General features: G+C 42.1%; 1 protein-coding gene across 1 annotated transcript in view; it reads right to left on the bottom strand.

Annotated features, from left to right (window-relative positions):
- LPP (LIM domain containing preferred translocation partner in lipoma) overlaps nucleotides 1–21,071 on the bottom strand; it is a 211,239-nt gene that overhangs the window by 55,386 nt on the left and 134,782 nt on the right. The window contains exon 6 of the mRNA XM_009999836.1: nucleotides 18,566–18,642. Within this exon, the coding sequence (XP_009998138.1) occupies nucleotides 18,566–18,642 (77 nt within the window). The remainder of the gene's footprint in view (nucleotides 1–18,565; nucleotides 18,643–21,071) is intronic.

Raw genomic sequence — 21,071 nt, 5'->3', positions numbered from 1 at the left:
GTGTTGATCACATCTGTCCCAGATTAATACCAACACTTAGCCACTCAGGGCACTGCAATAATAGTATGAATGAAAACCCCAAAGTAGTTTGCGCATTTTGTAGGCAATTATGGTATTTTTCTCATTTTATCCTTGCCTTCCTTACCTACTCTTTTTTTTGCTTTTGAACTCAGACTTCTCACTGAGTGGGAAGCCCTTGGCAATGGTTAATTGTGCCAGGATCCAAGCTTGAAGTTTCACCATTTGCCAGCAGCAGACTGTATGCATCAGTTCTCTTACACAGCCTTTGGACATGAGACAGATCAATCTTAATTCCCTCATCTTCAGCAGACGTCAGAAAACACAATATTTCACAGTAAACAGAGCTCCATGCTGCAACGTGTGCCTGTAACACTTCATAAATTAAATCTGAGGCCGTGATTTAATTAGTGTGTCCTGCTTTAACTGCATTGCACTTGTACTCCAGATGTACTGGTCCCTGCAGTGACCTCCTTGTCATCTGTACAGTGCTTGTCCAGCAGTAGCTGCACTCTCCTGTTGTTTGCATCCCTTTCCTCCAACCACAATACAACTTCATATTCTCATTTTGCTTGGCTGCAAACTTGACACATTCCCAGTATGCCCTGGAGGTCTCATTCCACTCCACACAGCAAATGCACTGCAACTGTGTAGGCTCTCATTGCTAACACTCTATGGTACCTTTTAAAAAACTTCTCCATGCTGCTTATTGTAAAGTTACTATCCCAGCCTGTCATTAGCCCTAATCCACCACACCAGGAAGATGGAGGACTGTTAGGACACTCAACATGCAGGTGGAGAACTTGAGACCTGCACAGGTTAAACAACTTCCTGAGGGTCACACAATGCATTTGTGATGGATCCAGAAACCAAAACTGTACCGTCTCAATCCCAGTCTGGTCTCTTTAATGACAAGACCACCCCTGAAAAGGCTTAATGGTGAGACAGGCAGCACTAAAACTTCTCTGGTTCAGAAGGAGCTTCAACCACCAGTCCTGCTAGAATCCCCTCTCCAGCAGGAAGAACGTGCTCCCTGTGTGGGCCACACCATTGCTCTCTGGCAGCCTCGCTGAGCCATGTAGCAACTGAGCATATAGAGTTCTGTGCCTCTGCTACTGTTCTCTGAAAATGAGAGGAAGAAGGCCTGTATTTCATTCCACATCCATGTGGTGATGCTCCACATCCCTTACACATCTACATCATCCTCTCCTTAACTCCCTGGGACACAAGAAACAATTTAGCTTATTTCTGATACAAAGGAGATGATGACAAGTGCTTATCAATGCAGTAGAGGTACCTTCCTAAATTATTGCAACCACAACACATCACTGCCACAAAATAAAGGTTCAGGGAGGAGTTCTCCCAATTGTTCCACAAAGCTATAAAAATTCAAGTTGAACAGGATCTTGAGAGGTCATGAAAACTATCTTACAGCCTCAAGGGCAGGATCAACTCTCTCTACAACATTCTTAACAGATACTTGCTTAACCTGTTCTTAAGAACCTCCAGCAATGGAGATTTCACAAACAACTTGGGCAAAAAACTTCAGTAAGTACATCACTTTATCACTAGGAAGCCTCTTTCCATCCAACCAAAATGTCCCTTGCACTAATCTAAGCCAATGCCTTCTTACTCTACACATGATGGACACAAAGAATACACATGGGCTTGGTTTGGGCTACACCAGTTGTATGGGAAGCTTCTGACATGTGCATCTGCAGGAACCCTAAAGCAAAGTTGCTTTCCCTCCCTCCACAGACAAGGCACCTTGCAACGTAGCAAAATGTTGATCTGACCCTGTGCCCAACAAGTCTATGAGGTACCAGTCCCCCAACCTGTGTGATCTGTAGTGAGTGTCACAGCCCAGTGGGGGTCAGTGATGCTCTGCAATATTTAAGGTCCCAGACACTTTTTTTTACAGGATGCTCTGCTCTTTTTTTTTTTCCCCTCTGTGTGTCGTGGGGTTTTTTTTGTTACATTTTGTCAGTTTTTTGGCACGTTTTACCATGTGCAAAGGGATTGAAATAGAGCCTCAGTAACATCTGGAGACAAAAGAAAGGGGGTGAAAAAAGTGTGAGAAAGGAAACATCCTCTGTTTGCTGATCAATCAAGGAAACGCAAGGGAGAAAGCAAAATTGACTCTATTTTCCTGATAAAGCTCCAGCTCAGGAATCAGGGGAGTGAGTTGCCTGAATAGCTTTGCCCAGTGCTCTCAGCTGGGGCACAGGATGATGTCTCTGGAAGCAACAACAATTCCTCCTCAAGCTTACTCTTCAACACTGCAAAAAAGGTGTCATGTCCCATGCTGCTTCCTGGGCACTCCTTCCTACCTCCATCTCACCACTACTGCTCCCAGCCTGGGCTTGGATATGGTAAAGAAAAGTAGTTTTAACTTGCAAGTATCGAGTTGGATGGAAAGAAGTAACATTTCATGACATTAATTAAAAAGATGTTTGTGTTCAGGGGTGGGACTTTCAAAGTACTGATCTGCACCAAAAAACCCAGCTGATAAACGATGAACTGAAGAAGGAATGCAATCACTTCATTGGGTAAAAAAAATAAATTATACGTTTTAAATAAATTAAAAAATTTCACAAAAGTCCCCCACCTTCCTGTGACATCACTCCTCTCCTTCAAGGGAAACTGGGCACATATAGGAAGTTAAAACAAGACACATAAAGCCTCTTTTTTTTCCAAAATAAAAATGGGGCTAAAATGGTCAAGACTGTGAGAAGGTGGGGTTTTCCCATGGCTTCAAAAGCTGAGAAAACTCTTTGTTTAGTTTACTTCATAGGAAAATTGGAGGTTTTAAAATAAAAATTACTCTTCCCCTTGGAACACATCACCAATATAGAAATCTTATTTTTTAGTGAGACCTTCCCATTACACATGGCAGCCAGGGAACAAACTCAGTAGCTTTTCACTAAAACTCTGCTGAAGGTTAAGGGTACCAACCAAGTCCTAGTGAGGCAGGTAGGAAAACTCTCACTGGGCAACTTCTCCCAAAGCTGATGCTGTGGGGCTTTGTCCCTGCTGGAAAGGATCTTAGCCCAGGAAACTGTTTCTGGCAGAGCTATGGATCATACAAACTTTGCAGTTCTGGTGATCCCAACAGCAACAACCACTGAGCAAGGTCCCTTTGCACTTATACATGCAAAGCCACATTGTATGATGAACCCTGGACAGTGGAAGTACCAAATACATGACAGAATACAAGGTGAGCAACCATGTTTGTCTGAATCTGCTGCAGGGAAAGGAAGGTAGGATAAGAGGCAGAAATCACTCCTCCTCCTGTCTTCATTAGGGTTAATGAGCAGATGGGTGATTCCTGGGCCACTGGGCTTGCTATACTGCACCAGATTCCAGGATCCTCTTCTGGAAAGACACAAAAAAATACCTTTCCATTACTGGGAGGGTCAGTGGTAGAAGCACCAGCCAGTGACTACGTGGGGGCAGTTTTGCTGGGCCTGTCTGGGTCCCCTTGCAGGTGTCTCTCTGAGTGTGTTGTCCCATCCTGCTCACCCACTGACTCAGGAGATCTGACTTGCTGGTAGAGCAGTGGAGGGTAATTTCAGGGGCTGTTGCACCCAAACCCATATGTAAGTGGTGGCTGCAAAATAGAGCATATCTGGAGGCCAGACAAGCTGGTCTCCTCTTCAGATGCTTAGTGTTCGTTATGCAACGGTTTGTGCACCTTCTCCCACCCACTCCTCCAGGTGGGGAGGACCAGTGTCTGGCTGCCCACAGGCTCATACTCCTGCTCAGTGCAAGCATGCTTTAAATGTAGACCAAATTCTCCTTAGCTCTTGCTTTCTTAAGAGCTGAACTGAGGGTGCAGTCAGAGGGACCAGCTCAGACTCACACTGGTATAGATAGCAACCTTCACACTAGGTCAAAAAATTATTGGTCTTCTACAGCGTTCGCACAGGACTCCAGTCAGCTTTGCCCCTTTCAGCATGAAAGCAGCCCCATGGAGAACAAGTGATGGGTCAAGGCCCTGCGGTGTTAGCTGCTGAACAGAGACAGAACAATGTCCCCTTTCCCAAAGACCTTCACCTCCAACTGCTTCCATGTTGCACAATGGCACTTCAAACCACTTCTGTTCTCCAACCTAGACAACTCATTTCATAAACCCAGGACAGGCGCCATCAGTGTGTTCACCAGACTCAAGCCCAGCCAAAAATCACATCCGCTGCTGGGCAGGAATGACTCAATTCACTCTTCCATAGCCTGGCTGGGCTCCAGCTGGTATTCGGCAGCTTGTCTCTGCCTTGCTGCATCACTTGGGAGGGTGGTGGCACGGACTGACTTTTACCAAAGATTCTGTTCAGCCGAGAAGGTGAAACCGCCTGAGTAATGGCGAAGTTTTGAGTCAGAGATGTTTCCTGTGCCAGCAGCTCTGGCCTACCAACCTGGCCTGCCTCTTGCATGCCTGCCTGGGGAAAAACATCTGACAAAAAACAAGAAACAGGGAGGGAACCTGTGTTCCTCCTGCCAAAAGTGAAAAAAAAGTTTAAAAAAGTTAAAAAATCATGGAGAAAGGCTGGATCCCACAAAGAGCAGAGTCCTGAACAAACGTCAGCTCTCGTATCCCAAAAAGCTTTAAGGCCTGAGGTTTTCAAAGGTGTCTGACTGCAGTAGAAGATATCCCACCAAATTTCAACCAGCACCTCATTTATCTAAGGTCTTTTGAAAACCCTGCCTTTCACAATCCAGCACCAACCCAAAGCTTCCTTGCTGTTTTGAAACATGTGCTGTCTGCGTGTCGACAGCAGCCCTGCCATAAATCATATCCATCAGGCACTGGAAACGGCCTCACCTGTACGCCGACCATCCACCGTCTCTTGCACTGAATTCCACCACTCCAAAACTCTCAGCAGCTGGAATCAACTAACTGTGTTTTTTTCTCATTAAAGCAACCTACTGGACAGAGGTTTCCTTCTTCACCCCAAAATCTGGGACTTTTCCAACCAGGTGCAAGGTCCAATATTTGTTTACTCTCCTGGAAAAGTTGAAGGAGCTTTACAAGCTGGGATGGAGAGGCACTCCCATTCTGGAGAGGACTCACAACATTTGTTTCTACTGAGGATGACCAGACATGTGATAACCTTAACATGTGACATTGGTATTGAGAGCAGAAGTTTTTTTAAAATAACATTTGATGTTGGTGACAGCAATATTAACTATACTCATGTAATTACACAAGGATACAATTCTGCTCATCCTTTGGGTCATGGGATCTGCTTTTACTGGCTGAGGTAGATGGAAAGTAATACTAAGAAATTTTGAAACTATTTTCAAAATAACCTCACTGTGGCACATGCTGCATATCTGGAGTCCATGATGGATCAGTGCGATATCAGGTATCCACAGATCATTATTCTCACTTGATAGTCACAGTCTGAGTTTGATGGAGAAAGAGACAAAACTTTTCTTGCTTGGCCTCCATTAGAAGTGAATAAATGTAAAATATGAGATATTTATAAAAAAATATTATTTTATTTAAAGGAAGTATGTGGAAAACCCATCTGCACAATTGCATGTGTCACTCTCACACATCCTACAGCTTTTGATTCATAAATAGCAGGGCTTAAAAATAATTAGAAGATAAAAAAAAACTTCACACCATAAAGCTAAGCTGTTTGGGGGCTCTAAGAATGCTCTCTTTGAGGTGGTGGTTTAGATTCTAGGGTCTGTGACTAACAGAAGGAAACATGGGTTCTGATCCATTTTTATCATGATATAGATTGTCCTAACATTTAACCTGAAGTCCTCCACGAGGAGGCTCTGATGTTGATCAGCACTTACAAAGGTGTGCTCAGAGTATTACTTACTACATTTCTAAGATAGAAAGTTCTTTTTAAGTGGCTTCTGCACCAAGGGCACTAATCCTTGTTTCCTGAATTATTCACACAATTCCTGACCCGAGGATTTTGCACCAATGGAAACTGAAACCCCAAAAGTTTTCCCTCCATGTGACAGGGTCAGCCAATCGGAAAGAACCGATCCAATATCCAGATGAGTCCTGCCAGTCCAGTGTCCTTGAGCGGGCATTAGAAAATACTGTCATCAGCAGGGACTATAAATGTTTGTCATGACTTGGTATTGAAAAACCTCCTGAACATCCCAAACCAGTGATGACAACCTCTGTAAGAGGAAAACTGGCAACTCATTGTGCTCTGAGCTTCCAGGGTGCTCTTTACTGGTTTCCTATATGCACAGGAGTTCACTGCAAAGACAGTAAGTGAATTTAATCCTCATTAAGCACTTTGGTATGACAGCAGGGAAAACTGATGGACTTGTTTACATGTGATAACAGGATCATTTTAAATCCACTAGACCTCCAAATACAGATCTGAGGTACGTGTAGAGACACTTGTTTCAGTTTATTCCAAGTCTGATTTTAACTGATGTAAACTTCAGGTACTTTTGAATTTATATGAACAACTCCAGAAAGCCAACATTGGTTTTAAGTTAGTTGGTTTCCATTTGCTCCTAAAATGATGCAACTCTGTTATGTTGATGAAGTCAGATGTGATGGGTAGATCAGAAAAGCTGTTATTCACACCCAAGCATAGGAAACCTGGTGGGAGATTTTCATCTCAGTAAAAGGGTACAAATTGTAGAAGTGAACAAAAAAAATAGAGAGGATTGCAGCAACATAAGACCCAATGCAAATGTTTGAGACTTCAAATATTTTGGAAATGTATTTCATTCTTTTGCACTGCACTAAGCATAGCCTTTGTAGCCTCTGCACAGATGAGGGCACTGATCTCCTGGGAGCTCAGGCTATATCCAGTCAGCCAAACCTCTAGCCAAGCTGATTTCAGTTTGAGCATCTTCTAGTCAACACACACCTATTGAGAAGTGAACCACTATGTGTCACAATTGGACTATGATCCAAAAGATCATTCTGTAAAATGTTACTTGTTCTTCTGAACAGCTGCAATTTTCTTAGGCCAGAACAGCTCTTGTAATCAGACATTTGCTGGATGCACACCACTCTTACTTGCTGCCTAACAGCTGTTATTCACAGTCTCAGGACTTTGGTAATTTACAAAAGATTCAAGGCCACAGGTCAACCACTTTCTTTTTCCTCTTAAATGAAAGTTGTTTTGCAAAGGGCAATAGGCAGTGAAACTGTGTGAACACCTTGTAACTGTACAAAACAGAAGGAAGCTGAGATAGGCAGACTTGAAACAGCTTAGTTATGCCTTCTCACCCAATGCCCTGCTATCAGAGCAAAGAACAGAAAAACCACTAAGATCCCAAGACTAATTTGCTTTCTATGAAATACTGGTTTTGTTTAAAAGACCAAGCCACACTTAGATCAGTGGGCCTTTACTCACAAACATGGCATGACCAGCGCTAGCTCAAAGCACAGATCTCCAGCCCTGAAACAGCAGTGTCCCTCTGCTCTAAGCTTGGAGGTGGCCTCTTTTCAGATGCTTGTCTCTGCCCCTCCTGCTAAGGCTCCTGAAACTTGTATGTTATCTGTGCAGTTTTTCACCTAAGCCCTCTAGACCTGAAAGCATGCACCTCTTTCGTATGTAAGCCAACAGAGCGCTTACATTCCTCACTCAGTACAGAAACAGCAGTGCAGAAAGAGACTGAAAGAGTTTAAATGACAAGATTCCACCAGGAACAGGTCATATAACTTACACAGCCCTTCTGGCTCTCCTCAGCCACCCTTTTGAAGGAGGGATGCCATAGAGCTGGTAACACACCAGCTGTGCACATCTGCACTGCACGTGTTCCACTTTCCTCACCTTTTGAATTATGCCTTGAAAAAACAACGGAAATCATTCTCACCATAAGCAACCTCCCTTTTTTACTCCCTTCCTTTTTCACTCTTCTCATTGCCTTGCACAGAAACTGAGTATATACAGAATAAGAGGTTATGGCTGTAGGCTGTGGACATCAGTGGTGCCCTAATGGAACACATGGCACAGCGAAGCCCATGCTTTGCCATTTTATCTTTAGAAGATGCCAGTGTTTTGAGACACACACAGATAAATGATGGAATATTTAAAAACATCCCACTCAATCATCCACTCTTATTGTAGCCAAACCCTCCTCAGTCCTCTCCTTCCTCTTATATATACACACACTGAACATGCCAACACTGCACAGAGCCACACTTCACAAGACCATGAAGGCATTGAAAGCCAGATCAGTTGATGCATGACATTAAGAAGGAGAATGGGAAACAAGGGAATGCCATTAGAATCCATGGTCCATACAGTATCCTGTGCTATATATGTGCACAAGTATATATGTGCATTTTAAGATTCTCACCAGTGTCAGCCATAAGACAGATATGAGAAGCAGCTGCCCAGCTCGTGGAGATACCTATGAGAACACATGACCAGAATTAGCTCCATGGTGGCAATGGCAATCACTAGGACGCTCCTTTCCAGACAAGCTGATTGCACGTGACAGAACATACATGACCCACATTCGTCCCTTCCAAATGTCTCTGTCCAGGAAAGCTCAGCCAGACACAATTCCTTACCTCAGGTGATCACTAAGAATCCTTGCATTAAAAATAGAGGGAAAGTCAGCATTGCCATATTCCAGTCATTCATCAACATAACAGAATAGGTAAAAGACTTCAGGCTTCTGAAGGCTTTTTGGAAGCCAGCAGCTGAATTCACTTGCCTTTCAGGGCAAGCAGATAATCAGGAAAAAGTGGTATTTTAAAAGCTAGGTTTTTTTCAGAGTATAAATTTAAATGACAATGAAACCAACCCCGTAAACACTCTCCTTACTTCCATCCTGCCCTCAGATAAAATGTTGCACATCATCTGATTGATCTGCCCCCGATGGCACAGATAGAATCAGATCATGCACTTAGTAGATAAGAAGTTATTAACCTCTCAAAACATTGTCTAGAACCAGAATTTGTTGAGAAAATTGTGTATTAAATTTTAACACTGCTGCTAACTGAATACAGCCTTTTCCACAGCTTTAAACAAATAGTTTAGCATGGCTGGATAGTAATTTGAAAGGATCTATAAGATAAAGTAATTCACATCTCCAGTCCAGTTGCCTTTCTTTAGCTGTGGATAAATGCAAATAAGCAAATTCATAAATGAAAGCTGGTGACGAGGTATCAGGTGTGGTATCTCATCTTCGGTTTGCACCCCCAGTGATCCTATTGCTACTGGAGTTTTCCATTTATCTCAGAGGGGCTGAAGCAGGCAGGGCCATGTGACAGGTGCTCTCCTAATCAGCTGACAAAATCTGTGCTGGCACAGTCCAGGCAAGTGACATCTTAACAGCAAGTTTCACAAGCCAGAACAGGTTTACTATCAGCCTCCCAAATGTCTGCCAGGGTTGGCTTCTCATGATCTGCCTGCCAGTTTGGGATGACAGTCTCCTGACTTTTAAGCACTGGTTGTGACCTTGGGTTGTAGGCAGAGACATGAAAACTGTGTTCATGTCCAAGATGACTTGATGAACAGCAAGGTGCATTTGCAGCCATGAAAACAGTGCAGCTCACTGAAAGCAGCAGGGAAGTTTTGCTACTTTTGATTCCTTTCATTCTTTTAATCCTCCCCTACCCTTTCACACCACCAAGAAACACTGTATTGATTATGCTGACATTGACAGCAGAGATGGAATTTTTTTTTTTTTTTTTCTGAAGGTTCCCAGAATCAGGGTATCATTCTGGCAACACCTCAGGATTCCTGAGGTGTGAGATTCCTGATTGCTGTGCTCTCCTGTGTAGAACAGATACATCCAAAGGGAGTGGTTCTTCAGAACTGCAAGCAAAACTGTTTTTTTTTTTTTTTGCACATCTCAGATGAGAAAGTGGGTTATGATTCATCTCACACAATCTGAGTCAAAGCGATTCCTTAAAAAAAATAAATAAAAAAACCAAACAGGTTTGCTGCATTTCCATCAGAAGAGAACAGGCTGAAGGAGAACATTCAGCAAATGAGACAGACTCGTTGAATTCTTTTTTTTTTTTTTTTAACACATTTCACTCTCTGATAAAATCTGGCCTTTCCCCCCCAACTTAACTTCAAATTACACTCAGAATGTCCTGAAAACTTACTGACAAGATTCAAACCAGATCAAAAAGGCAACATGAGACAATTGGCACCAGAAGAAGAAAAAAACAAATGCCACGCTGGGCCTTCCACCTCTGTAGAACGGTGATCATTAGAGTTGAAAGTAACATATTACTATGGTGAATTATCAATTTTCCTAATAGCCTTGAACTATTTAAATGCTGAAGTGTGATAGCATTAGCAAGTGCATTGTATTAACAGCAGTTAAAATTACCAAGTGTGCTCCTGGAGCATTTTTTCCACCTTTTCTTATTTTCCCAACCATGTTACTAACCTCAGAAAATAGGGCTTGCAACCTAAATGCTGGAAAGAGCCTTCAGACTGGTTGTGATTTCTGATCAGACAAGGCTCACAAGTCCATTTAGTTGATTTTCACATAAAATAAAGAGTGTGGCCACAGGCATAGGACTCCAAGGCATTCTAGGCTCTATTCCCAATTTGCTACTGGTTCTCTGCATGACTCTGGGTGAGTCAGCTTAAGTCTGCCAGTCAGCCCCTCATTTGTAAATTAAGGACAACAATATTATCCTAGTCCTTGCTGTATTTTCAGTTTGGGAGCTCTGAGGGATACATACTGTTTTCTACTTCATGTTAAATTTGCACCTAGTGTAGTATGACCAAAGTCTTGCTAGCAGGCCTTAGATTTTACTGCAGTATAAATAAGCCATAAAATAACACAGAAGCAACTGCAAATTCTGTGCAAACAGCCTCTAACAATAGGTGAGCTGTTTTCAGTCTTTAAAAAGAAAAACAAGGGTTCATTTATACCAGGTCATGTGCATAACTGACTCAAAACAAAGAGAAATCAAACTGCTTTCATGTTACTGGGGCAAGGATTTGTCCAAGACTGCATGGCTGGAAGTGTGGTTTCTATTTCCAGCTTTAAAACTGACTGCCTGTATCTCCACAACTTAGCCATAAGTTATGACCAAAAAAAAAGAATTTGAAGTGAAAATTATTTATATAAAACTACAATCCAGAAGAACATTCTCACTCATTCATAGACACACATACATACATTCCCTCTTAAAATACCTGTGCTGAGAAATTACTACTTATGAAATCCTGGATGGAAATTCCTGGTTCCACTCATCTCCATAAAACAGATCTAAGAGGAAGAGAGGGAGAACAAATCTTGTCCATCCCCCATGTGCCTAGACTAACAATCTGTTTCCAGCTCCTGGTCTCCTCAAGGAAATTCCCTAACAGGGGTCCACCAGGTGCCACAATTTATGGCTTTTAGCAAAGTGGTGACGTACCCACAGGGAACCCCCCTGAGACCAGCCAACTCATTTCACGTTGGGCAGGAAACAGCCATAAGGTAGGTCACACTTTCGCTTCTTAATGACCTGAGTTAGCTGTGGACTATTGACCTGCAGCTGAAAACTTGATGGCTCATTATCAATTCTTCAACCATTTCAGTTTATAGAGGGTTTACTTTGAGCATGTAATTTTATCATGAACAAGCTGGATTCTCTTTGAACTGCTTCTCAAGTAAAGGTAGAAAGATTTACTTCCCTTTCATGTAGGACTACTGGTTTTTTGGGGGGGTTTGGCTGGCAGCCTCATCATTTTCCAAATTCTTTTCAGGAGGAGGCTGGGCTTTGATATCCATTTGTACAGCTCCTAGCACACTAAGGTCCTGATAACAACATAAGAAATATCTACCACACTCATGGATTATTTTTTTTCCATGCATATGTTCATTTTTAAACATGATGAAGAGTCCTGTACTGTACTTTAGAAAGACACATACCTGATATTTCATTATCACATTTCACTTCTCTTAGACAACAGCAGGAAATTGTCAGCTTTCACTTACTGACTGTTGGGACAAATCTAATTCCACATGCGGCCTGAAGCTCACCTTTCTTCAGCAGCACACAGGTGATCATGGAAAACCCTTTGCTAAAATGATAGCTTGGTAGTCTGCACTTACTCTCCATTAAATGCCTTCTGCATTATTTCAGTTCTGTTCAAAAGTAAAAATATGTCTAGGTTGACTGCCAGCATTTCAAGGTAAATCAGGGACTTAAAAGCACCAAGGAAGGTCTGCTGCTTGTGACCAGTTTCAGCTGGCATTTTATCACCTGTGATAATGAAGGGTAATTTTGGGTCTGATGCAAGATTCAGATCGCATCTGTGAAGAGGCTGTGCTTCAGAAACACTCATTATGCAAAGTCTCATCCACTCTTGTGTGGACAAGAAGAGGAGAAAGGGAATATGAGTCTCCTGCCTCCTGGCACATGTGGGTACCAGGTGCTCAGGGCTTACAGGAGTCCAGCCTTCCCTCACTGCTGACTGCTACATCTGTTTGGGCTTCATCAAGATGTGCACTCAAGACTTTACACAACTAAGATCCCTGGCATGAAAAGATTTAGGTGCTTAGCTTCACAAAACATTTTTCCCACAATTACTGCAGTGTAGAATGTGGAGCACATAAACAGTAGGAAAAAAAACAACTTTTGCATCCATTTATAAAGCCTTTCAAATGCTGAAAACCAACTTAAACCAGCTCACAGCCTCTGAGCATCTGTTTTCTCTTGCCTTTCTCACGGCTGGAGATCAACGCATGTAGATATAGCATAAGGTGGCTCTGCAACCACTCACTGGCCTCCTCTTTTTCTTTTCCCACTTTGGAACTGTGGGCCAAAATTCACCCTGTGGCTTGGGCTGAGATTATCTTGATAAATTTGCTCTCCAAACTCTACCTGTACTTGCTGTGCAAGGATGCCAGCAGTCACAGGATTTTGGCAAGAAAGCTATGTGGGGGTGGCAAGCATTGGCAGAAGTGAGACTGAAGAAACAGGCTCTGAAAGCCATTCACCAGGGTAATTAAAGCCCCTGGGGAGCAGAGGGAGGGTGACTCCCTTTGCGGCAGCCCACAAGAGGGCAGCTGGATGTTGATGGTACCGCACTACGGCCTCCCCAGGTGAAGGCTGCTCCCAGACTTTGCAGCCTGTGTGCAAATCTTGGAATGTGCCTTAAACATGAAAAACAGTAACTTGAACTCCAATGAAGAAAAGGGTCCCCATTATATGGCTGTTCTTCCTGCTTTTGTGAGTGGTTACATAACAGAAAATGACTGTCGGCTCATCAGCTGTTGAAAATCTAACCTACTATTTTCTGACCCAGATGATGTTCAGATGAGGATGCATGTGATCTTGCACCAGAAACCCTCCCTTTAAACAAAAGGCATGATGACACATCACATTACATGGCAAAATTACAATGTAATTATGCTCTTGTAATGATAAGCTGTATCTTTTAATGATAACCTTTTCAGAAGAGACTTAGGAATACAGGCAAGATATGACAACTTTCATTTTCTTTTTCTGGTACTAATTCAGATGAAACTAAAAGGTTACCTGAGCCTCTTAGAGGTTATGGAAATGCCTGATAAAGACTGAAATGCAACGCAGAACATGTTCGGTTTAGGGACACTATAAGTGTTCAGTGCACAGAGCCATGTTAAAGAAAACAAAGACACCATGAACCAAAGCAAGCTGTACGTGGACAGCCTAGTGTGCCTCCTCATCTGAAGTTTCTATGACTCTACCACACTCTTTTCTATATCGTATTTTGACTGCTACTGCTAACCCGTGTCCTGTGTCTCAAGAAGTAAAATTAGGGAACAGCTTTGACACTGTCAGGACACCAGGTTCTAGTGAAAGATTTTTAGCTTATGAATGAAAGTGCCATGGAGGGGACTCATACAACTGCTGCTGTTAATCAGCTCCTCTCTGAAGGACTATGCAGACTAAGTGAAAATAGGGTGAAAGAGGACAAAAGGAAGTTTGGAAAGGTAAAATGATGTGTCACAGGTGTCACAAGAGGTCAGGGTGTGAAGCAGAAGAGAAAGTCAAGCCACCTGCTTGTTGGCCTTGCTCCTTAGCCTAACTGCACCACTTCTCCCATTGTCAAAGTCGGGGCATACAGCAAGAACATGTAAGAAAACTACATATCCTGAGTTATCATCTCTGAGACAAATCAAGGTCCTTTTATTGCACAAAATGAGCATTTGCAACAGGACCATTTCAGTTATCTCTCCTCTTCTCATGTGCATCCCTACAGCAACCTGGAATGACAAAAAGATAACTGGATTACATATTTGATAAAACTGGTGGTTCCTTTGGTAACTCTGAGTGGCTGATGGCAAAATACCAGCCAGGGAAACTCCTCTGCTGTGGGATTGACTAAACTGGGACATAGTCCAGAAGGCAACAGGAGATGAGGGGCCCTGATGGAAGTTTTCCAGTCTTAATCAGCACTGTCTGCGTGGTGATAGAGACTGAAGCTGCCAGAAGTAATTTCTTTCTACAAGACTTGAAACACTGGTCCTGAACAGTTGTGATCTTTGTGTGTGTGGATTTGGGATTTTTTAATGCAAAATCAAGGGCTTTAATTTCCCATGGTGGCCAACAAACAATTTAGATAATTTCATCCTAATCTCCTGTAAACATCCATTCCTCCTCCCTCGAGCTTATCCAGTTTCCACTCTGCAAAGTATTATTTTTTTTTTAACAAATCAGACATGGCTCTCCACAATAGCACATTTATCAGTGGGGAGGGCCATGATAGAGAGAAACCATCCCTCCTGCCTAGTGCATAAGACATTTGGGAATCCTTCCTAACAAGAAGGGATTTGATTAAAGACAGCAAACTATCACAGCTCAGCAACTGAATCAGCAGTAAAGGAAGAGTAGCTTAGATTTAAGAGACTTCAATTTGTTGATTGCCACAGACTTCCCAGGAGAAGTCACTCTATAAATCACTCTGTAATGTACAGTAGGAGGGGACATACACCAAAGATTAGGGTGTTTAGACTTAAGTCCAGTAGTGTGGTCTTTCAACAAAACTAAGTTAGGCAAAATATCCAGCATACATGTTTAACTCCTAAAACTTCACAGAACTAAAAAAAAATAATATTATACTTAGTGATTATATTTCCATGCTTAAGCACTGCCTTGCTCATGGCAGCTAGAGGATTTCTCAGTCCTGGATCATGCTGCTGTGGTAAGTCTAGGCACCAAACAGCTGCAAACTGTGATCTTGTTGCTCCTAAGTTTATCTCCAGGATGCTGCTTCTGGCTCTCACCATGTGCCCAGGATCCCCAGGAATGCAGTGTGAACCATGCTGTGCTTCTAGCTGTGTGTACTTGCATGAACGAGCACTGGCCAGAACAATTCCTCTGACTCCAAAAGCACCTTCAGTAATTTCCACCTAGGGAAGCTGCAGAGACACGCAGTAAGCACAGACCTGATGGAAGTGCTGCCTGTCCTGCTCCCAAACTCAGTTTACCTGGTTTGCCAGCAGTACCAGCCAGCATTTCCAGGGAAAAGCAATAACTTCAGTGGCTCCTACTCCTCCTCCCTCCCCAAGAACCTCCACGCTGCCCACACTGACTGCAGAATCCAGATGTTTCCATCAAAAACCAGAGGTACGGCAAGTGAAATTGTAGGAGGACGGTTACAGAGAAGATCCCAGAGTGCAGATGGGCCAACTAAAATAACCTTTCTCCAGCCTGACAGTTCAAATGTAATTATTCCAACAAATTATTTTCATGACTTAATATAACGCCTTGAAGCTTTCTAGCAAGGTTAATTAGATCCTTCAATTCAAAACCTATCTGTGCCTAACCAACTTTTAATGCACTGAATTACAGTTTCCTAAATTCTAACTAATAAAAGTGATTAGCTGACAGCTTCTGGTATGCTACAATTATCATGGCATTTAGACCTCAGGCAGAAGATATTTAATGCAAATCAGAGTCAATGTCTCTGCCCATTTGTCCTTTTTTTTGGATTATTTGATCAATGTGCCATATGAATCCTGTACAATCCACGCTACCATGCTAAATAAATAAAGAACAAAGGCAGAGATATTGGTTGAGACAGTTAATTGAAACTGACTCTTTTTTTCCTCCCACACTTAATTTGTTATTTCCACATGAGCATGAAGTTACAGAAAGGCATGGGCTGACAGCTCAAGTAGATGGGTATTTAGCTCTGACATAGCCAGAATTAGTACGAAACTCCTGCCCTGCACTGCCATATCAAAAAGCCTCATCCACTGTGACTGCAGAGACCATCTTTACCCCTGTGAGTAGCTTGGACTGTGACAAACCTAGGAGGATGAGGGCAGCCCACCTCTTTGATTTTATCCAGCCATAAAAAGAAGTTGTGCTCTACAAGTGCTGTTTTTGTTTTATGTTTTTCTTATTAGGTATATAATTAGTCCTGCCTGTGTCTCAGGATGGTTGCACAGGGCACAGCATGCTTAGAGAGCTGAGGAAGAGTCCAGCCCAGCACAGGGTTCTCCCACACATCAAGAATGCCAAGGCTGGACACCACTTCAGAGATGACCTTCAGTGGCACAGACTCAGTGCAACTAGAAGACTACACTTCTAATCAGGTGCAGCCTGTAATTAAACATCACCTGTCCACAGTAGGACTAAGGTTGTTATTTGGGGTTCATCTTCCAGCTTGCATCATGCATGATTATTCCATCTTTGATCTTACATAAACAACACTGGAAAAAATTCAGAATGCTCTGGAGCCTCCTTCCCTTTTTCTTGTCTCCTGCTGAATTAAAAGCTATTGGCATGGCACTGGTCTGGCCTCCCATCTGATAGCAAAATTGGTAACCTAACATTGAAAGACATTATGTTCCAATCCTTTGAGCTATGCATCCCTTTTGGATTGAAACACTTTGATGTAACACACTGTCAAGCAGAGCAGGGCCATCTCAGTGATACAGTATTATTCTGCAGAACCTGAGTATTTCAGCTTCATAAATAGAAGTGCTAAACAAAGCTAAAGCTGAAGTTCAGGAAGCAATTTCTGAGCTGTGAGAAAAATTAATCATTAGGACAGCTTATCAGGGTAGGTAGTTGACTCACCATTGCTTGAAGTCTTTAAGATTAGAAATTTTTTTTAAAGTCATGATTCAATTATGTTCCTGGGAGAAACCGAGAGTAGGACATTAGGCAATATAATGGCAAGGTCCTTTCTGACCTTGGCGCCTGTGAATCTTCAAGTTCTTTCTTCATCTGCCTACCTTCTTGAGCTATGAGGAGAACTGGGTGGGCTTTGGTCCACCAGCCAGCTCCTGCCACTCACAGTTCTGCATTAAGAAAATGACTGTAATCAAATCTCGTTCTCCAGGGCTTCAGCCATTTGCCTGAAGGGAACAGGAAAAAAGTTTTTCTCTTGCCTGCCCACACTAATGGCTAAATACATGTTATGTTTGGTTGGTTGTTGCTTTGCTTTTAAAACATCAGAGACTAAACACAAATGGATATGGGCAGGGACGAAGTCAAACACAGAAGCACAGAAAATGCTCTCTGGTTATCTTCTCTTTGGTTAGTCATTCTTGCTCACACCTCAGATCTGTGCTAGTCATCAACTCTGATGATTATCAAAGTTTATACAGAAGACATTTTGGCTGTGAGACTGGAAACCATAGAAGGCAGAAGGTGCTGATGGAGAATGGGGACTGATATCAATCCCATCTACTACGGCAATGCTTGTTTGATGAGAACATCTTGACCTTTTAATGTAATCAGATCCGTGTCACGACAAGATCCTTGTTTATTAATGAAACTTTGGTCCCACCTGATTAAATCAAACTAAAGTTTCCTTAAGCCAGAAATGTTCCGGTCAGACCAAAATATTTAGTAAATCCAACTAGGGGGCAATCTGAATGAAGTTTTTAAGAAACGATGTAATAAAGGAAGATAAAAACCACAATAGAATGGCCTGCCTCAGTCTTTAACTCTACGAACTACAGCATTTTTTTCCTGACAACACTATCACCCCAGCCTGCAGACAGACAAGATGCATAAAATATGCCTGAGGCTCTTGACTGAGCCCAGAGGCCACAGCATCTGTGTTTCATATAAAGGTAAGATATATATTTTACACCTAGAGATGCCTGAGATAATTCCATTCTATACCACTTAAAAAGGAAATTAGCTGCTTATCTTTTTACAAGGAAGATGACATTGTTTTGAGCTCATCAGTTCAGATTTGTTTTCCTCGTACTTATTGGATCCAGTTCTGGGCTATTGGGTTCCCATGTAAAAACAACCTATTTGACTGCAAACGGATTTCCTTTTACTCTATGCCAGCATACAGAAAATGAAAATCCATGCCTTGGGAGCAGAGCAGAACGCAATTACACTGATGGGGTTTTTTCAGCTACAATGAGAAGGGCAAACGAGCAAGACACTGCAACACACCTGAACTCGGCCTGCTAGGCTAGAAGCTGAGCCTAGGTGGTGTTAAAATGAACTAGACACTGAAAAATTCAACTTTATAATCAGAAAGACTATAAATACAGCAAGTGATTGTGGGATTTACACTGAAATTACATAAGAATTCTGATGGATTATTACAATTCCCCATTACCAAACCTGATAAACAGGGAAAGGAGCTATGGATACTTGTGATGTGGCACTGCTCACCAAAGTAGTCATCTGAGGGAGGATTCTCCATGTCATACAGCATTTTCTTGGTCAGATGTTCCAGCTCATCCTCAGGCCTGAAGGCAGGAGTGCTTGAAGTAGGTCCAGAGCTTGGATACCCACTCTGAAAAAAAAACCAGAAGGACAAACAATCTGTGATGTGGTATAAAAGCATTCACTCACAGTAAGAGGATCTATTGGCTGTTCAGTATTGAACTTAAGTCTTTGCTTTATTTTTGCTTTTTTTAAAACCCAAGGGATTCACACAAGCAAACATCTAATTTAATATAATCAAAATGGACTCCTAAAAACATCCAGTGAAGTAATATATATTCTCCTAGAATGAGAAGTATTTTGTGCTTCATAATTAGATGTCTACTGGGTAGCACATAATAATAAATAAAGGAGAAAATTATTCCAAGGATAACTTGATACAAACATTTTCCAACACTGAAAAAGGCTCTGGAAGCATTTCAGTTTGGATTTGGCAAAAGCTTCCATCATTTAACAATGCAATATAAAAGATGCTAGAACAATCATCCCTACAGTGGTGGAGTATATGGACAAAGCCAGACAATCCCGAGCTGCTTGTTATGTTCTCTTCTTGTTTGTTTTGACACAAATCTTGCTGTTAACATTAGTGAAAGCAGGGGCTGCTCCACAGATTTTTAGTACTAGGGATACAAAGGTTTTAATATGTGCTTAGAAAGTGAGACCTCTTGGCCTCCATATGTTAACAGCTGGCATACAGTATATGCAGTCTGTCTCAGTGACCCTACTCCCTGGAAAACAGCAAAAGCACGGGCATATTTTGAGAAGTACAGAAATAGTCTCATGCCTAAAAGTTTCTTAGAAGAAGCTAAGTTCTGCGTCCATAATGAGAAACTCGGTCACTTCAGGATTAAAAAATGCTGACACCAGCTTTCCTTGCGTGTGCTGCTTTCTTGAAAGACTTGCATGCAAAAAATAACTTATTTATGAAATGCAACATTTCAGTAAAGCAAGTGATTTAATTGATTAATTGCTGCCTTCATCAAAGATTGGACCTTAGATATGAAATTATGAGCCTTAGTCTACAAGGAAGCATTTTTCCATGCTCCATACCTATTTACATGGGAAGAAAATTTAAAGTCACTGGATAAACAACACACTGGACACTTCTATCTGGCTTATAGAGACTATATCTGACACATTGAATCTTTATTGAGCCAGTCATGTTCAACAGAAAACAGCAGCTTTAAAGCAGTAAAAAAGAATTAACTAAATGCTTCCATGCTTTTTCCTTTCAGGAAAGAAAATTTCAAATGAGACATCAATCAATGTGGCAATGGTCTCAGAATGGCATTTAACAATAATACTTTGATCATCCACTCCCAGAAACCAAACACTCGCATGTTCCTGACCTCATCATATTTATTTTACTAGGGTCCATTCTAAGCTGTACATCATTACACCTCTTGCTTGTTGACCTTTTCTATCCCACAGGCACCTGCACCCGCGAGTGAGGCAGCACAGCTGCACTCCCTGGAAGTGCTGGATCTGCCCTGCAGACCCAACACAGCAGTTGCACCCACTGTCTGCCCACCACTTGCTCTCTAACAGAGTAGCAGCAGTGCACAAGGGAGAGGTGTGGCATGATCCCCTGGAAGAAAGAACACTTGAAGAAAGGGAATAAACCGTAGGCTGGATGAATTTCCCTGGAGGGCTGTGCGAGGTCTATCTGCTGTATGTTCATCTCCCCTGACTGAGAATCTAGATCGGACCTACCACACACTCAGGTTTTGCCACAGATGTTTATTTTTCTGCGCAAGGATTTTTTTCTGAGCAATATTCAAGGATTTTGTGCATATGTCCAGGATTTCTAGATGCCTAACATTTGTTCTGAGGAAGCTGTTGAACATCTGGAAATCCTGAACATCCACACGCAAGCTCAGTAAACTCTATTGTATAAATCCAATCCTGTTGATGTGTTTGGGTTACCACAAGTGTTTTTTTTTTCATATGGAGGGACAAGCCTGTACCATGCACAGGATTTGCATTTGCTTTCTAAGTCATGTAAGTGCCATCTCTGTGGGAGATGATTTTAGTGGGGATAAGGTCACTAATATGACTAGCAGCTTCAGAACCAGGTACTTGACCTAGCTCATCCACACACCCTTGGCCAGTGCTTTGTGTCTGTTTTTAGAAGACAAGTCGACAACTATTTAATTAAAAATAATAACCCTTAAAAAAATAAATAAATTAATAAGCCAATTTAAGGTGCCAAATGTAAAGCATTTCATCTTGAAATGACCTATTTTTTCCCTTTGCTCTCTTGTTCTTAAGAGCTGATCGTGAATCTCGCCTGAACATCTATTTTAACACAGCAAGTGCAGCCAAGGACATATTAGCTTGAGAAATCAATTTGGCAACTGAGCCTCTTAAAACATTATTCCATTTATTGTACCTATTTCAGTTTCCATGCAGAAAGGAACCACCATGGCCACCCCATTGACTGAGACTCTTT

The sequence above is a fragment of the Chaetura pelagica genome, unplaced genomic scaffold (assembly GCF_000747805.2).
Source record: "Chaetura pelagica isolate M959 unplaced genomic scaffold, ChaPel_1.0 scaffold20, whole genome shotgun sequence".
NCBI classification, from domain to species: Eukaryota; Metazoa; Chordata; class Aves; order Apodiformes; family Apodidae; genus Chaetura; species Chaetura pelagica.
Note: the sequence above shows the minus strand (reverse complement) of the source record. Positions and strands in the feature narration are given on the sequence as shown.